Source organism: Heliconius melpomene, chromosome 20 (assembly GCF_056956725.1).
Source record: "Heliconius melpomene rosina isolate 202511_hmr_F chromosome 20, ASM5695672v1, whole genome shotgun sequence".
Classification (NCBI taxonomy): Eukaryota; Metazoa; Arthropoda; class Insecta; order Lepidoptera; family Nymphalidae; genus Heliconius; species Heliconius melpomene.
Window position 1 is genome coordinate 5,719,516 of NC_140408.1, and position 18,815 is coordinate 5,738,330.

Genomic DNA, 18,815 nt, shown 5'->3' on the forward strand with positions numbered 1-18,815 from the left:
ATACTTTTGATTATTCATTTCATATAAGCATTCAGTATTCCGAAATTCGGAATTGCGTTTTACTTATTTAGGACTTAGAGTAAATATAATTTACTATTACTACGCAATTTATGCGTATATTTAAAAAAAAAACATAAGTTTCTTTTATTATATTAATCTTGTATATTACCAAAATTTATTAAGGAAAATATGTTACTTTCCTCACTCATTTATTATTTCAGAATTGTTTTGGGATTAAATGTCAAATAAGTACCCATTTTTATTGTCATTGTCAAATTGTTGTCAGATATACATAGTAAAAGACGTAAATAAACAACAATTTCTGTGTGTTTTTGAGGACTTGAAACTATTTTTGCTATTAGTTCAATTTAAGGTTTATTGAATTTTATTCTTATTCTTAACTGAAATATAAAAATGTTAAAAAAGGTCTTGTTATCTACTGATGTTACTTTAGTGAGCATACAGCATGCGTTGTCCACTGAGAAAGAAGAAATAATGGGACTATTGATTGGCGAGGTATATATGCAACTAACTCAACAATATATTTTTTTAGCTTATTTTTTTTATTCGTATTTTTTTTAAATCTTCATTATAATAAAATACTGTTATCATTAACCTCATTATAATGTTCCAGGTCCATAATAATAATACCCTGGTTTCCATAGTATCATCGGTTATATTAAGGCGTCTGGATAAAAAACCTGATCGAGTTGAAATTTCTGAAGAGCAACTTGTGCAGGCTACTTTAAGAGCAGAAGAACTAGCAGCAGAAGTAGGACGTCCACTTAGAGTGGTTGGATGGTACCATTCTCATCCACATATTACTGTATGGCCATCACATGTTGGTATGAAACATCTCACATATACTAGCATACTAGGAGGGAAACTATAGGTTCAATGCCCCCAAAGATGGACACTAAAGTATTATATTAATATATATTGTTGAGTGCTGGAACACACACCATGTTTTTTTTTTGACTAGTGTAGAAAAGAAAATGTTTTTTTCCTCAGTGGAAATGAAATTCAAAACCATTGCACTTTTGTTAGTCACTAAAGTATAATTGGTGCTAAATTAATTTTATGGTGATTATTTTGAAATTATAATCTATACTGTTATTTTACTGTATATGTTAAAAGTCAGATATGTTAAAGCTTTTTAACTAATTATTTTTAGATCTTGCTACACAAAGTATGTACCAAAGAATGGATTCCAGCTTTGTTGGGATAATTTTTGCTGTATTTCTGACAGATCAAACAGCTAAAGCCCCTTCAGTAAGAAAAATATTATTCATATAAATTTAGTCTATAGTAAACTTTAATGTAGTCTCTAACGTCAATATATGTATAAGTAAAGTTAAATTAATCAGCTTCACGCTGTATCCTGCACACGGCAGGGTAGGCAGAGGGAACCTAGTGTTAAGACACTCAATTCCCCACAAGTTAATATAATCATAATATGATTAATATAACTATATACTGCAAAATCAACTTTGTTGTGGAACAACTACACTAGAGGAAAGGAAATATTTATTAAAATTTATATTTCATTTCTTGACTCTGTTGTCGAGGCAAAGCGCGGCGTTAAGTTCCATCACTCAGCACGCAATGCCTCCAGAATTCGGCGGATTCTGCTGGATTTGGATCTGGACTGGAATTTTAAAATCTCCAAATTTCTGTATGTTTTCACTTACATACAATATAATAGTATGTCTATTAAACAGGTGGTAATTGCTCTATTATGAAAAAAAATATTATTTATTTGTATTTTTTCTTATGTTATTTTTATATTATTGTGATAACTATTTGTAAGTTCAGTTTTGGAGTAGACGGTCCATACAATCATTGTATAAAGTTACCAAAAATTACTTGAAGTAAGCCAATTATGATTTTGTTTAAGGTTCAAATCACATGTTTTCAATCTATCAGTGATGGTTCAAACCAAAGCCGGAGAGAAATCGAACTAGAAATAACAAATAATAATGATTCTCTTACTATTAATAATTTTGAGGTAAGTATTACACAATATTTTTAATTAATCATCATCTGCTTGTAAATGGGATTGTTGTAAATTGTATCTCAACACCTGAAGCATTGAACACAGAGAATGATTAAGTGTGTAGATGAAGAAAATACTAATAATAAAATTTTGCATACACAAGTGAATATTGTTTTAATAGTACAGTAGAAACTCAATTATCTGGCCCTCAGTTATATGGATGTGCGATTATCCGGATTATACTATATATAACTGCAATAATTATTTTATACAACCTACTACAATGAAACCTGTGTATAAATCATATGTTGAAAAAAATTAACTTCTTAATAAACTTTGATTTTCGTTGATATGTATTTTTTGATTTTAATACACATGTAACAATTTTGTGCTACATATGCACAAAACCAGCTTTTCTTTAAACATTCGATTATCAAGATTTTCGATTATCTGAATGACTAACAGCAACAATTAGTCTGGTTAATCGAGTTTCTACTGTAATATAATATTTTGTTTTTGATTTTATTGATATTTCCTTACATTGAGTCAACTAATTAAGAAAATTTAAGATTTTTATGGTGTTTTCATGTTCAATTTCTATTTGTCATTAAAGTTAATAATAGTAAAGTTATGTAAGTATGGTCTTCATATCAGTATGGATAAATATGTATAGCTGAATTAATACATGTTCTAAATGAATACACCTCTCCTATTTATTTACTACAAAATAAAATCTTATTTAATGAAGTAATATGCTTTTGTTAGATATTAACACAATTGCCAACAATATTAAAAGAGGAGGAAGATGAAGCTTTCAAAAACGAAGCAGGGGAAATTGACACAGAGGATATAATAAATAAGCAACATAATGCAGCTGTAAGAACTATAGCTATAGGACATATTGTTGAAAAGGTAATTTTTATATGCATGGTATCATTCTCAACTAATTATATTATTATGTTATTTCACAACTCCTTTCAACTAAAAGGTCATTGTGTCGCAGTGGGAATGTATCTAATTGAAGACAATGATTGTGGTTAAGATTCCCATTTGGGGAAAATAGTGACTTATTTTCATGTTAAATTATTTTCAATTTCCCTCTCTCATAGACAAGGTGCGACGTTGAGTACCAGCACTTTACACATAATGTCCACTGATGGCCTTAACATTAGGTTATATCTGCCTATCAGGCATGGGTGCCTTTATAGGTAGGAAAAGGCATGACCAGAAATAGAAAAAAAATCCTATTATGTTATAGACGAAAGGAAGTAAAGTAGAAATAAATATATAATAGAAGCATAAAAATTAAAAATACTAATTGGTGTACCACATTCAATTTTTTTTTATAAATATGGGAACATAAAAGCGTAATACATAAAATTAAAGTTCCATAACAAGTTTAGATAAGAACTGTGTTGTAGTTGTTAACGCCCATCTCCAGAAGGAATTTTACAAAACAATCCTTTCCGCCAAATTCTCGAGGCATGTTGAGTGCGAAACTTAACGCGGCCCTCTGTCTCGTTACCAGAGATACCGAAAATATTTCATTCCCCCGAATGGAAATCGAACTCACAACCATCGCGTTTGGTCGCACTTTAATGACACTGCGCCCCAATGGGCCAAATTATTTTAATTACCTAAATTTAAATTATCTATCATCTTACGAGAACCCATATCGAACTATAGGAAAAAGTTACTACTAAATCTGTTACAAATTACTATTGGAGTAATACTTGGAATTATATGGAAAATTGGGAATTTTTATTTAAAGAAATGCGTTTTCTTAGTTATGATTTTATTTAAATCTTTAAGATCTTTTAACAACACTAAATCTATTAAATTTCAGATATCACGGCCTATGTTAGAAGCCCTTGTTGCAAGAAACACTTTAAGTAGTATACGGTTGAAAGCATTAAAAAAACACCATAAAGAATTAATGTCTAAATTGGACAATAACTAATGTTGAATAATTTTATTTAAGGTAATGTATGTGATATGTCAAATAAACTATACTCTATATTGCAGACTATTACAATGTTATTTGGTTCATCTTGGATTAAGTACCCTTATTGTAATTCATTTTTGTCAATCATTTCAAAACCATCTGATGAGTCCAGACTAGAAATTCTTTTTCTTCTTTTATCTTTGTCATCTTGTGTTTTGTATACTATATTAGCCATAGCACCTCCAATATTAGATAAAACATTATAAGCTGCACCACTCCAGCTCCCAGTGGATTGTATTTCTAAAGAAGTTTGATATGGCTCAGCTTGTTGATCTGTAATATCAAAAAAAATCACTTCTATAAATTAAAATAAAATTTTATGGGAATGGAGCGTCATAACAACAAATATCCAGGTTCCATCTGCCTACACTGCAATGTGCCGAATACAGTGTGAAGCTAATGAAAAATAAAAGTATACAACTGTACAAATTTTATTTTACTTAGATACTTTAAAGTAACAGAAAACTGTTTTATTTTGTGCATAAAATTATTTGAATGAATATGTAGTGTTATCAAATGTAACAAGCGTATAAACATTTCAAAGTAGCTCAGTGAGAATGTATGGCTTAATGGCTTAGTGGTCAGAGCATTTAGGTTTACAAGAGGTTTAGGTTGAAAACCTGCTACATTAAAAATGTTTTGATTTATTAAAGAGTATTTTTGTCTTCCTAAGTGAAAAATAACTAACACAAAAATGTAAAAAATTAAGATATTAACATTTGATTTTATTGTGAATTTATTATGATTACCTTCAGGGATGTATTCATCTTCACTTGAGTCTGTGATATCAACATCTTTGGAAAGAGTTTGCAATCTTTCTGTTGACAAATTAGTTACTAGTGAACTGCTGTTGTCTGAACTATCACTTGCTTCTTCTTCTAGAGGTAAATCATCAGGTTTCCAATAATCTATGATAATTACAAATCCTTAAACTTTGTATTAGGGAAAATTATATTTAAATATATATAATATGTAAAATAATATTTAAAAAAAAACGGAAACAGAAATATACAACTATATTTCTTCCTGTTCATAACTATGATAGTTTCTTTTCACTGTAAAGGTTGTCTAGAAGAAATGGCTGCTTAGCCATTAGACCGCCTTTTGTACATTTTGTATTTAATATGTATGTGTATGTTTGTTTCTATTGTGGTGTACAAATAAAGTAATAATAATAATAATAACTATTGAAAGTAAACTGAATGAGCAAAATAATTGATAACATATGTTTTTTTTTTCTATATTCCCATGTGTTGTTTCCTTTGAGTAAAAAGTAATCTGAGCAATGGTTCTACTTTATATAAAACCTCAAATACTGCTCGGATTTGATACAAAGTGTGAACTAATCTTTTTACGTATCATTTAGAATTGAGACATTGGTTAAGTAATTTAAGAACATGATTTTCAAACATTTAAAGTCATCATTATTAGACATTTTATAGAAAACACTGCCACTTCTAAGGCCACACGACATCTAGTGAAGATGTCACAACAATGATGATGTGAACAGTTGTGGAAGGCTTTGATGAAACAACAGGAAGTGAAATATTTATTTACATTTATATTTCTATTTCTTCGCTCTGGTGTCGAGGCAAAGAGCCATGGGATGGCATAATACTTATTTATAAAGAAAAAATTAATTTTATGAAAATAGACAGGTCAGTCAGGACTTATTCTTTAAAATTATAATGAGTCCTGACTATTTATTTATCTATTTTTCAAAAAAAAAATATTGTAAATTTATTGTTGAATGTATGTTTTGTGTATATTTTTTAATATAAGTTGATTAAATTAACCGTAATTTAGCCTTATATGTTAATTAATTTAAATTTAAATATGGACTACTTTTACTATTAACATAAAGTAATGTCATCAAATTTTTTGTGGATTTTAAAGATTGTCAGTTCATTTGCATAGTCCAAAGCTCAGATGCATTGAATAAAATTTAATATTATAAATAACTAGTTATCACCATCCATACCATCTCAGCGTCGCCTGAGATGGTTTGGCCTCGTTACGCGCCGGCCTAAGAACTATGTCGGATGCAAGTGCCTTGATATATTATTTCCTGGAGTGAGACCTTCCAGACCCCCAAGGAAGCGCTGGTTGGATGTCGTGATGCAGGACATGAGAGCCATCAAATGACAAGTAGCCCATCAAATAAAAAGAATCATGCAAATCAGTTCAAAACTCTTTGAGGAATCGGTATATATAAACAAAGTATTGCATTTGTGTAATTCATTAATTTAATTTTCATTGTGATTTTATATTAACAAAAATGCTCATAAAATAAAAACTACTGGGCCAAACTGAATGAAACTTTTATGAGACCAATGGCAAATAATATGCATTGGGAAAAAAAGGTGTAAAGTGCTACTACAATAATATCAGTCTGATGGTGATGAATGACTATTTTAAAATTATTTACCTAGACTCTGTTTTTCATCAATCACAGGTTTTTGCTCTAATTCTATAGATAATAACTGTAAGTTAACTTCAGATTCTTCTGGGACTAGACCTTCAAGTTCATATTCAGACTCTGCAAATAAATATTTAATATATATTTCAAATAATGTGAAAATGAGCAGTAATGTATTAATACATTTTGATAATGCAATTTTTTTTATTACCTGCACTTTGTTGAACTTTTCTTAAAATTTTTATTAAAGGAGGTATGAGTTTATCAATGAAAAATAATGCTGTACATAAAATATATATTAAAGTATATCCATTCATATACTTCCCAATAAATAGCATGACACTTAATATAATTTGTAGTAACAAAAATGCCTGAAAATTTAAAATTATATACAATTATCAATATAAAAACAATTAATAATAAGTTTAAGCATGGTAAACTACTTACTTTGGTGTGGTTTCTATCTCGTAGATAAATAAAGCCCATTTGCAATTTAGTAACCCATGTCTGTATTTTACAAATTACTGATTTAATTTTAATATTATCGTGACTAATTAATCTTTTAAGACATGATGTTCGATGTTTATACTTAAGCCATGTTTCAAATGCATCAGCAATAACTATTATCATATAAAATCCAAAAATAAATTGTAACAAATTCAACTCTTGATAAACGCAGAAGCTGAAACATATAAAAAGAAATATGATATAGTACACTTATATATAAAATGAAATCAGCTACATTCTGTATCTCACGCACTGCAGGGTAGGCAGAGGGTACCTAGTGTTAGGACATTTCCTTCCCCACTTTCCGCGGTATTCTGAAGGCTATGCGTATTGAGTAGCGGAACTTAATGTCGCACTTTGCCTGGACAGTAAAGAAATAAAAAATACATATAAATAATATTTCATTTTCTCAAGTGGGAATGATTTACTTTATTCACACATTTGCTCCCCTATGCTACGACTGGCCTTTACATATAATACACATTACATTTATAAATAATAAGTCAATACTTACAAAAATAAAATATTAAATAATATAAAAAATAACAAAGAAAGCCACATTTTTTTCCAGAATAGAACATCTTCAAGTATATTTACAAATATCACAAATAACAAAGATGATGTATTTTTTTTGTCTCCATTATTTTTAGATAAATTCCATTTGAAAAATGATTTTATAGAAGCAAACATTATGTATTACTATATAATAAAATCTTTAAAAAATACTGTTCGTAATGTAGAGCTTAAATCTTATATATTTATTGAATTTAGGAAAGTAAAAAGTAAATAATGATAATTAATATTTTTTTATTGAAAATGACACTTGACATTGACTGCCGTTTTAATTCAGCTTGTCTATGGTTGTATATATAATAATCTAAAACTCACTGTTAGAATAGTTCTCAGAAACTCAAAATATTCATGCTTATTCTTTAATACTAAGAAATTTTGTAAAGCAAATTATATAATTAACTTACTAAATTAGTATACTAATTTAGTATTTTTTTAATTATTCCTTTTTTAGAGTTAGAGTGTGTATAAACAGAACTTTTATAGGATCACCTTGTTGTACGTCTGTAAAGACCATTTATGTTGAGATTGGCTGGAGGTACCAGGCTGAAAAGAATATCAATTATACAGGTCTTCGAACTCTAGATAAAATCAAGCTCTTAATTCGTGAAGTAGCGAGCTCAACTGTCGCCCGGGGTAAAATACTTTTTCAGTGCCCCCCAGACGAACTCATAATTTCATATGTAAAATATACTGCCAATTTAAAAATGAATATAGTCATAGGCTCAAGTTTAGCTTTAAATGAATGGTCCTTACATAATTAAATCAGATGCATTTTTGTATTTTATCAAATACTTAAAATTAACATGTGCAATGGCGGTCTTATCACTGCAAGTCATCTCTTACAGGCAACCATTAAAAGTGCAGGACTTATGCAGGAAATTATAGTAAGGCGCAAAAAGTATGTATACATATATATAAATAATTTTGCAGACCATTCGGTGACCCTTTAGGAGTAGCGTCTGGGGCATGATGACCCTTCATGGCCCCTTCCTATCACTACGCCACTGCTTTTAATTTTAATCAAAGCAAGCGAAAGATACTTGTATTTATACATCGATTTTGCTGCATTTTGTATGAAACTCGCCGTGTATTCAAAACCTATTGGGTAGTTTCCTCTTTAAGTTTTTCTTCCGAATTTTAAGCTTCCTTTATTTTTTTGGAATAAATAAATACGTTGAGCCTAACTTGCATGTCAAGAAAATACTAAAGCGCTCACAAGCGTAGATAGAAGCCATACGTTTTTGAAGGTTTGGTTGAGTTTGTGAGGGATGCCGAGCCATATATCTATCGATTCTATTTATAAATAAAAATATGTAGTATAAACTATACAAGCGTGTAATCGCGGTATAATAGTGCTTGTTTAGACCATAAATAAATGTAAATGTGTTCTGTGGTTTAGACTCTTCCTGGCTTGCGGCTTGGCAAGCGTCTAAGCATACCATAAGTTGAGTTGAGTACTGTCTAAAACGACATACGTCCATGTCCAATGTCCATCAGTTAAAAAAAGACTTTTTATTTATTTTAAAAACTATTTACTATTTAGTATTTTCAAAATAATATAACATTTTATCTTTGTATATTATTTTATTCTTTATGTAAATTGTGTAAAGTGCAAACATGAGTTCGACGGGTTACTTTGAAAACCCAATAATAAAATCTTCTGATGCTTCGACCGATATTCTAAACGTCTCTAAAGATGCGGTATTGTTTGGTCATAAATAATAATTTTATTAATACGGACGGAATGTTTAAAAAATATCATATTCTTGCAGAATAACATGATGGATAAAGATTTAAAGTTAAATTAAATTATAAAAATATTTAACTTGTGACTAATGTTTGATTATTTTTTAATGGTCTGTAGTCAGGCTATATGTTTTAATATAGAAATTCTTACGATAAGTATGTGTAGATAAGAATATATCTTTTTTTTTAGCTTCACACTGAATCCTGTGCAAATCAGGGGCTTGCACATGGCAGAGGCAACCTGGGAACCTCCCATCAAGACACTTCCGTTTCGTTCCCCACTTTCCGCCGAATTCTTCAAGCATTGCATGTTGAATGGCGGAATTGCCTTGTTACCAGGGCGAAGAAATGAAAGTATTAAATATTTTATTCCCCTGAGTGCTAATTGAACCCACAACCGTCGCACGCTAATGCCTTTGAGCAATGACAGCCTCGAAAAAAAAAGATTATATCTGGGAAGTATGTTTAGTATAGCCAAAAGATATGAAATGTTTGTTGAAAGGTATTTTACATTCAGTATCATATTTACTGATGCTTTGATGAGAAAGTGAAACATCAGGCTATCTGCATGTTTGGCCCAATATAACGCAGTGCCTGATGCCAGCATGCTAACAGGCGTGTCAGCCTAACATGTGTTTTAGTGTCTGAATGTAGATCTAAGAATGAAAGAAAGATTAATGCTGTGAAGATGCGATTGGGAAAATCACAGTAGGAATAAAAAAGAAAGTGCTCAGGTGGTTTAGGCACATTGAGAGAAGTAGTGACATAACAATGTCAAAAAATATATAAAGTAAATGAGTAGTAGAAGTACTTTAAGAAATATATTTAAAAAAGCATGAGGGTAACACACCACTATTACACATTACCCACAGATAAGTTGATGACAGTGGGGAAAGCAAGATGTACTTAATATACAAAAAGGAACTTTTAATTGTATTTTAAGACAAGCATAATGAAATAAATTAATGTTAATGGTTAAAGTTAAAGTTTAATGGTTTTAGTTATCAAATCAATTCCAACAAAAAGTTATTAATTTCAAGAATACAAATATACTATTCCTGGTTAATGATATGAAAAAAGACATTTTTTATGATGGAACTGTGTACACTGGTTCAACTGGATTGGCTTTATTCTACTTGATGAATTCTTTGAAAAAAAGTCATATATGTATAGATACATTACAGGTATCCTATTATTTTTGGAACTACATCAATAAAAAATCTATATTATGTGAAATCATAAATATGTAAATGTTATTCACAGAGGTCCTTGACTTATGTGGATATTAATAACTTAAAAGCTCGTCGTATAAGTTTTTTGTGTGGTGATGCTGGGCCTCTTGCCATAGCAGCTGTAATATCCTATAGACTTGGCAACCAAAGACCACCTGACTTACCTGAGTATGAACACTTGACTAAAAGGTAATGGTAAACTTGAAATGTTTTATGTGTTTTTAATTTATTTTAATTATGATGGATCCATCAAAAATAATTAAGATAAGTGAACAGTTTAGAAGTAGGATTTTTTTAATTTCACGATGTTTATCCATGCTATATAACGTGTGACGCAGTTAACCAATGACGTAAACACTACTGCAAAAATACTACTAAAGATTAAACAACTTTGAACTTTATCGCTAATCCCTACGACTCGATTTCGGAATGAGGCGTATGCTGCGGTGTCCCTTTGATAGGTTTATGTGTGCGTGCGTCGTCCTTAACAAATGGCGTTTTATTTTACGACGATAATTTTATTAATTATATTTGGTATTTTTTTTAATTTGTATTAGGCTATAATAGAATATTTAAAATTGGTTTCATTTAAAGTGGTAATGACAAAAACACTGTATACCACAGTGGAGAAATGAAAATAATTTATTCACCTGAGTTGGAATTAGGATCAAACCCACAACCATTATTTATTGCACTAAAATGACCCTAAATAATAAAATATTTATAGAGTAACACTAATATTCATTCATATATTGAATCACTTTCAAACTGCTTGTTATTTGTAAATGTGTAGATCAACATACTGTGGGCGTGGCGCCACAGGTTGTTAGTTTGATTCCCATTCAAGGAAATGAACGATCAAATGCTTTATAAGAATATTTGTTATTATATTTTGTTTTCGAGACAAATTTCAATTCTGCATCTCTTAATTCGGTTTCTGTTAAAACGTTTCTGTCAGACACTTCCCGAATGTCGTAAATTAATGAATATGAGACATTAATTTAAAAAACAGTTTTTTCCCGTAGGTTAATAAATTTACAAACATTACTAAATGATTCACCTGATGAAATGCTATATGGAAAAGCTGGTTACCTTTATGCATTACTATTTGTAAATAAGTACACAGCCAAAAACGATGTTATTCCTGCAGATGTTATAGAAAAGGTATGATTATTATCCTGTACTCACAGTATTTAAATAATAAAGTCTACATGATCTCACAAGAATTTATTTGTTGATACATAATATCAATAGTGTTTATAGGACACAAGGCACTTTGAAGTAAATTGCAAAAACTAACTTCACTGTTTTATTTCTTTTTCGTTTTGTGATTTAATTATTTCTTCAATGTTATCTTGTTTTTTAATCAGATATGTATTCATTTTCTGTATTTAGGTAATTTCTGCTATTTTAAAATCTGGAAAAGATCTCGCATTTCGAATGAAATGCGATTGTCCTCTTATGTGGCAATGGCATGAAAAGACTTACCTGGGAGCGGCACACGGAGTAGCAGGGATTCTGTATATTTTATTGCAAGTAAATTATTTAAATGTTATCGTTTTTTCATCTCGTTTAACAATAACAATTTAAAGCATTTTTTTAATAGAATTTGGTAGATGGCAAGAGTTAAACTCACAATTTTGAATAGCGCGTCAATTTAATATATACTCAACTATTGAATTTATAATCCTCAACTGGCAATGGCAAATATTTCATTTTTTTTTTCAGGCAAGAGTTTATATAAAATCTAGCGATTTGGAAAATTATATAAAACCTACATTGGATTGGTTGATGAATCTACAATTTCCTAGTGGAAACTTTCCATCGTCTCTTGAAAGTAAATCACGTGACCGACTTGTCCAATGGTGTCATGGAGCACCAGGGTTTGTGCCCCTATGTTTGTTAGCATATCAGGTATGGTTTATACACAATTAAAAAACTATGCTATCATAGTTTATAATGTGCATGCAAGAATAAAACAATAGCTTTATTGATATTTCTTCCATCTTTAACAGGTATTCAATAAGGAAAAGTATCTTAAAATTGCTGAAAAATGTGGAGAAGTGATATGGCAAAGAGGATTATGTAGCAAAGGCTACAGTATATGCCACGGTGTGAGTGGCAATGCTTACGCGTTTTTAGAACTTTATCAAACTACTAAGGTAAATTTGTTTGCATATGTTGCATATCATATACCTACACAATATTATAATACAAAAACCGTCATCGTCAGATCTTGCAGTCTTACAAGATTAGCAAATAAATATTTCCAAGAAATTATTATATTAGAACAGCATGTATTCTGCACATACACTGGGATCCTAGTGTCAAGACACTTCCGTTGCTCAATGTCCGACGAATACTTGAAGCATTGAGTAGCGGTACACCGCGCTTTGCCTTGTTACAAGAGCGAAAATATTAAATATTTTGTTCTTCCGAATGACAATCCATCACCATCGTGTTTACACTCGCACGCTTGTGTCCCTGCGCCAAGAGGGACTCAATTTTAGAAGTAAAATATTTTTATTTACTTTTAGAGTCCAGTTTATTTGTATCGTGCATGCTATTTCATGGAGTGGTGTATGGCGGAGCGTCCCGGCACGGAAATGCATCGACCGGACCGACCGGCTTCCTTGTTTGAGGGATTACTCGGCCGCTTGTATTTAGCAGAGGACATTTTGCAGCCTTTAAATGCCAAATTTCCAGCTATGTGCTTGTAATTTTACATTTCGAGTATATAATTTTAATAACAATAGTTATGAAAATTAATACATATAAGATAAAACATAATAGCAGCGTTTTACCTGAAATAAAACGTTTATTAATTTACTTACCTTATTCGAAGCTTATTAAACGAGATAGGCACTACGTTTCCCGCCTGTACTTCCTTCTTAGGCCACGCCTTTTTCCCCTGACGTCACTTCCACTTGGCAGCCCCTTCCTTTTGACAGCCGTGTGTAAAAATATTCATTGCGTTTTAGTAAACACCAGGTAGCGATTAATCGTAAGCTTCGAATAAGGTAAGTAAATTAATAAACGTTTTATTTCAGGTAAAACGCTGCTATTAATTTGACTGTCCCTTATTCGAAGCTTATTAAATGAGACGTGTTTGTGATCGCCTGGTGGAAGTGACGAACGCCAATGTGATAGCAGTATAGATCACTTGAAGACTGTAATACTAGAGTAGTACATAGTATAGGTATATTGAATGCAATATAAACTAGAAAATGTCATAAGGCGTATTCTAACAAATCTACTTTTATATGAAATCACAAACATTGAACTCTTACTTTAGAGTGAAAGCAAATTTTATGAGAAATAAATAAAAAGAAAAATTGTTATTATAAAAGTATAACTAGATATTGCTTTCTCATTTTAATGAGAATTTTTTATTACAATTATTCATACATTTATCATCAAAATATAATAAACATAATTATTCAGGCAATAAATCACCTAAATTTATCAATCACACGATAGGATCAAACAATTGTGTCACTGATTCTGTATTTATGATTAGATTTTTCAATCGCAAATAATACTATGAAAAGTACTATTAGATCGCAAATTTCCTTAAGCTAGAATTTCGTTGACGGTTCAATTGTCAAACCAATTTTTTGAAACAACTGCAGATCTAATGCTTTCGGAGATAGCTGACACTCCCGCATCCTTAAACAAGGATTTGACCTAACCGCCTATTAATGTACGTGACGCGGGTCTGGGCTCACCTCCAATATTGATAAAAAGGTTAAACGATTGCCTTCTCCGATGTTCAAGTAATGATTTTGTTAATTTTTTCTAGAAAACGGGGTCCATTTTCTCATTTTCCTTATTAGCCAATAATTTACATCCTGACTACAGATTTATTACGTACAGACACGTAATAGAATCGGATTTGACTCAAATGGTGGCCAAAAAACTATAGAATTATCGTCAAGGGTGTAATTGTCTGAACCTACTGTTAACAAAGTCAAGTCATGAATTCTTCCTCCTGAACAAAGTAATAGCAGAGCAGCTGTATGTCTTTGCACTTGGAAAACATTAGTTTTGTCTCTATTTCAAATTGGGGCCTTCATATGACTGATAGCTTACACGCGCTATTGATTTCAAAATGTGCTTTACAAGTTCATGGGAACTAAGTTGACCTGATAAATTCGGATGAATTGAAATGATGAATTCGGATGCGATTTATGAAGCAAAACAGAAGTATATGATAATTTGAAGATTAATGATGTAGATCTGACAAAAAAACTAGCAAATTCACTAACTTAAGCAAAACTTAAGGTGATTTATTTTGTAAGATCTACACTAAGAAATCTTATCGTTTCCACGCGATATGATAGACCTTACGTGTTGATGAACGCCAAGATTTCCTCAGAAACTTCAACTGGTTAAAGTTCCTTCCATCTAGTGCCGCAGACCGCCACACTATCAGACCTCCATTGTCATTTCGAACAATTTCGGAGGAGGTAAGCTTGTGATCATGTCTACGAGAACTTTTTCCAGGCGAGGAATCATGCATGGTCCTGCTAGGGAATGAGCTTTGACATCCGGGTGCCAAGATATCCGTCTCCGGCGAGGGACTATAAAAAGATAGATTCCATGAGCCTGGTTAGATGACACAGTATCTTGGGAATAAGAAAAACGGTGGGATAACTACGCTAGATTGAAGTTCCAAGTCCGGGAAAAACGCCTCATGAAAAGCACACCAAGCCTGATCGACGTTTAGATCCAGTGAGACGTAATTAGTCACTACATGAGCTCGACTGAATGCGAACAGGTCTATAAATGAAATTCCCCATTTATGAAAATTCTGTCCGTGCAATCGTGTGTCAATTGCCACTCGGGTCTCTCTTGCAGCCTTGATAATCCATCAGCGTGATTGTTATAAATTTTAGGAATATAAAATGCTTTCATATGAAGATATTCATTCTGGTGAATATAAGAAAGATAATCACCAAATGCATATGCATCTGGTGAATATCTAGAATCAGAAACACATCGGGTGTTTCTTATTCTAGATATTCACCATGTTAGATTCATGAGAGATTCTAATTTTGTTCCCCCTGCATGACGTAGATGCGCTATCACAGATCTGAATGAGAACAGTACTGCGTTCCTTTTCTTTTTGATTGCAATGGAGACGGCGCTCTGTTTGTAACCATAAGCCGGCAAGAGTTATATTATTTAGGCAGGCTCCCAATGCCACATCCAACACATCGGTAGTGAGAAAATGAAGGGGTGAATCGAAATGAATAAATGTTGACCGCCTGCAATTTTGTAGCCACCAAAGCAGATTTTCCATTCCAGTCAAAGGAATAGCGCGAAGTATTTTAGTTCATAGCCAAAAATTTTGCTCAAGAATTTCAGAAGTGCGCGATAGTTGAGCTTGCCCCTGGGTACTGGCAAAATTGAGAAATCTCGACAAACTGGCAAAATTAAGAATCCCGACAAACTGGCTAACAAACCTTTGAAGATTTCTGAGGCTTGTTCGTTGATCCGTCAACACTTCGTTTATTGCTGATACTAAAGGGGTAATTTGTCTGCAGATAGACACTTTGTTTGTCCAGGGATTCCAATGAATCCCCAAAAACACTAAGCTCCTCTCTGCAACCTTGGACGATTTTTCGAAATTTATCACCCATCCTAGTTTCTTTAGAAAAACTATCATTTTCTGCACATGCTCCTGGATGTGGAGAGGATGTTTTTGTCCTGGTTGGCTGACAGAAAATCGCCCAGTAGACGATAATTCTTATTGCTTGCTCTCTGAGAATTTCGAGTCATCCAATTCGTTATTGCTGCAAACGTTTGTGGAGCCATACTCAGCCCGAATGATAAGCAGGTCATCTCCAGGGGATCCTCGGTATAATAGAGACGCAGAAATCTCGTGTGACTTTACCCAATAGGAAGGTGAAAATAGGTTTCGGTTGTATCAAATCTCATATGCGCTGAACATTTACGAGCTTGAAATAGCGCGTCATGACATATTGTCTTAAAGCCTTTAAAATGAAAATTGGTCGATATGAGCCGTTGCTTTTGGAACCAGAAACATTGATGATAGAAAGCTTGGAGAGCGCTTTTATCTTGCTTATGATCTGAATCATGTTAATTGATTCGGGCACGTGTCATTTTGAATTGACGGTACCGAGGTACACCAGAGGTGGCTTTAGATTGAAAGGTATGCGATACCTCAATATTATTTTTAGGACTAGGTTCGGAGCCCCTAGACAAGCTCATTGATCTCGACAGTACGCCAGAAACTAAGTCAGAAACTCAGACTTTTATTGTCTTTACTTTGAGGAGACGGTGATAACGGTCGTTTTTGTCCAACCTTACCTTGATCACGTTGTCTCGTGTTTTGTCGAAGGGAACTTCCCTTATAACAACTTTGAAAATTGCGATTATTCGGTGCGGCCGAATTGAAATGAGCAACAAGGTAGCATGTAGCTGGTAACTTGACAATCACCTTGCGGAGGGGCTGCATGAGAGCAATGTGGATGCGGGTAACTGCGGTTACACCAAGCTAAACCCTGCGAGAGCTAAAAATTTCGATTGAGCCCCTGCAAGGGGCCGTGTGACTTTTTAGAGCTGCCTTCGAGGCAGAAGTCACATTTGTTTTCTGGGCAGGCTGCATGAGGGCAATGCGGACGCGGGTAACTGCGGTTACACCAAGCTGAACCCTGCGAGGGCTTAAAATTTCGATTGGGCCCCTGCGAGGGGCCGTGTGACTTTTTTAGAACTGCCTGCGAGGCAGAAGTCACATTTGTTTTCTGGACAGGCCAGAAACACTTCTTAATTCCACCAGCACGTTCTAAACTACAGTAAACTTTTCTGCGCTGAAAAAATTAGTAGCTGACGAAGGAACCTTGCGAAGACCGGATTTAGCAGCCAAATCCTCAGCCGACGGCCACAGATTAATTGAATTAGATCTGTGGAGCTTTTATGAAAAACGCCAGATGATCAAAGAGCGCTTATTTAAACGTCATAGTTCGACAGGACGCAATCTTTCGCCCACGACAGTAGATCCCGTAAACCATTTTGTAAAGCTTCCATTTGCTTAAAATATATACATGGTTAAGACAGCATATGTCTTGTCGACGTGATTGAGATTCCGAGGGGTTTCATAAGAACCTGTTTCAAGTTCCGTAAAGCCCGGAGAAAAATTGTACAATTTATTGACAGTCCGCGTATCTGACATCAGACCAATCATCTTTATCCAAATGTGGATGATCAATAAGCATTGAAGGCCGTTGAAGCCTTAGGAATTAAAGAATTTCAAAAGGGAGAGTCAAATCTTTCCTACAATTAACAGATCTTCCAGAATTATCATGAACGATCTCATCATCGATACAGTATAAGCGTACCTTGCCATAAGCGATGTGACACGATCATTAAAATCTGCACTCACTTAAAATCAGCACTCACGTGACAATGGCGATTTCTTTGGAACACGATCTTTCCACATTCTATTCTTTATATTTCTACGGTGTTTACTCTTCGAATCATTTGACGACGAAGAACTACTTGAACTTAAGGACCTCCGCCACTGCTGATTCGGTGAGGAAGAAGTTCCCGGAACCACGGACACTACATTGTTTTCCATGCTAAATTCCAATACACAAAAAAGAAACACTATCCTCCGAAAAAGATGAGAGAACCATTAACTTTTATTAAATTTATCAATTAGTCACATGAAACAAAACCGTTAACATTTACGAAAGTAAAACGTTAATAAAATATAAAATTAAAAAATGTGAAGGTAGATTAACAAATTATATCGGCCTACTTAGCCATATAATTTCACTATTCAACTAAACATTTAATAAATGAAATGTGAAATGAAAAGAAAAAATATACATTATTATAATAATGTAAAAACTTACTTGTATAATATCTTTGAAGAGTCGGAATACGTAACTCGGATGACGACCGACTCGGCGGGAAAATAAAACGCCAATGAATATTTTTACACACGGCTGTCAAAAAGAAGGGGCTGCCAAGTGGAAGTGACGTCAGGGGAAAAAGGCGTGGCCTAAGAAGGAAGTACAGGCGGGAAACGTAGTGCCTATCTCGTTTAATAAGCTTCGAATAAGGGACAGTCAAATTAATTTGTTATTTACATTATTGCCAATTTTATTTCGTAGATACTTATTTCCAAGTTCTGTCAGCTACAAAATTAACTAACTCAAATATAAAGATGACGATAAAATCGATTTATCTTTTTATGCATAATAAATCTAAAATAATCGTTAGTTTAAATATTCTGAAAATAAATTGTTAAATTATCATTACGAATGTTTCATTAAAGCCTTTATGTGTCATGTTTTATTTCGGATA

At 32.7% G+C, this 18,815-nt stretch overlaps 3 protein-coding genes across 4 annotated transcripts; 2 read left to right on the top strand and 1 right to left on the bottom strand.

Annotated features, from left to right (window-relative positions):
• Positions 1-260: 260 nt before the first annotated feature.
• On the top strand, positions 261-5,223 carry LOC146527701 (lys-63-specific deubiquitinase BRCC36-like). The gene is made up of 6 exons (XM_085204257.1): positions 261-516; positions 635-845; positions 1,175-1,272; positions 1,898-2,008; positions 2,762-2,908; positions 3,843-5,223. The coding sequence occupies exons 1-6, from the start codon at positions 415-417 to the stop codon at positions 3,954-3,956; spliced, it is 783 nt and encodes a 260-aa protein (XP_085060383.1). The 5' UTR covers positions 261-414; the 3' UTR covers positions 3,957-5,223.
• LOC146527702 (uncharacterized) lies at positions 3,775-7,761 on the bottom strand. The gene is made up of 6 exons (XM_085204244.1): positions 7,442-7,761; positions 6,868-7,102; positions 6,632-6,791; positions 6,430-6,540; positions 4,751-4,909; positions 3,775-4,274 (listed from the first exon to the last, which is right to left on the bottom strand). Exons 1-6 carry the CDS (start codon positions 7,615-7,617, stop codon positions 4,063-4,065), a joined length of 1,053 nt encoding a protein of 350 aa, XP_085060370.1. The 5' UTR covers positions 7,618-7,761; the 3' UTR covers positions 3,775-4,062.
• A 1,188-nt stretch (positions 7,762-8,949) lies between these two features.
• LOC146527703 (lanC-like protein 2) lies at positions 8,950-18,766 on the top strand. 2 transcript variants are annotated; one of them, XM_085204242.1, is made up of 9 exons: positions 8,954-9,201; positions 9,273-9,402; positions 10,248-10,430; positions 10,510-10,667; positions 11,504-11,642; positions 11,874-12,014; positions 12,207-12,392; positions 12,494-12,640; positions 13,016-18,766. In XM_085204242.1, exons 3-9 carry the CDS (start codon positions 10,317-10,319, stop codon positions 13,196-13,198), a joined length of 1,068 nt encoding a protein of 355 aa, XP_085060368.1. In that variant the 5' UTR covers positions 8,954-9,201; positions 9,273-9,402; positions 10,248-10,316; the 3' UTR covers positions 13,199-18,766. The 2 variants fall into 2 exon arrangements, with proteins under 2 accessions (XP_085060367.1, XP_085060368.1); XM_085204241.1 differs by lacking the exon at positions 9,273-9,402 and having other exon boundaries at positions 8,950-9,201.
• Positions 18,767-18,815: the final 49 nt, after the last annotated feature.

Bases quoted from the DNA above. Each gene is read 5' to 3' on its own strand.
- LOC146527701 (XM_085204257.1), top strand. From the start codon at position 415: ATGTTAAAAAAGGTCTTGTTATCTACTGATGTTACTTTAGTGAGCATA. The intron at 517-634 runs GTATATATGCAA...ATAATGTTCCAG, and splicing joins TGGGACTATTGATTGGCGAG to GTCCATAATAATAATACCCT. The intron at 1,273-1,897 runs GTAAGAAAAATA...ATTTTGTTTAAG, and splicing joins AAACAGCTAAAGCCCCTTCA to GTTCAAATCACATGTTTTCA.
- LOC146527703 (XM_085204241.1), top strand. From the start codon at position 9,118: ATGAGTTCGACGGGTTACTTTGAAAACCCAATAATAAAATCTTCTGAT. The intron at 9,202-10,247 runs GTATTGTTTGGT...TAATGGTTTTAG, and splicing joins TAAACGTCTCTAAAGATGCG to TTATCAAATCAATTCCAACA. The intron at 10,668-11,503 runs GTAATGGTAAAC...TTTTTCCCGTAG, and splicing joins TATGAACACTTGACTAAAAG to GTTAATAAATTTACAAACAT.
- LOC146527702 (XM_085204244.1), bottom strand. From the start codon at position 7,617: ATGTTTGCTTCTATAAAATCATTTTTCAAATGGAATTTATCTAAAAAT. The intron at 7,103-7,441 runs GTAAGTATTGAC...TATATGTTTCAG, and splicing joins TTATTTAATATTTTATTTTT to CTTCTGCGTTTATCAAGAGT. The intron at 6,792-6,867 runs GTAAGTAGTTTA...TTAAATTTTCAG, and splicing joins GAGATAGAAACCACACCAAA to GCATTTTTGTTACTACAAAT.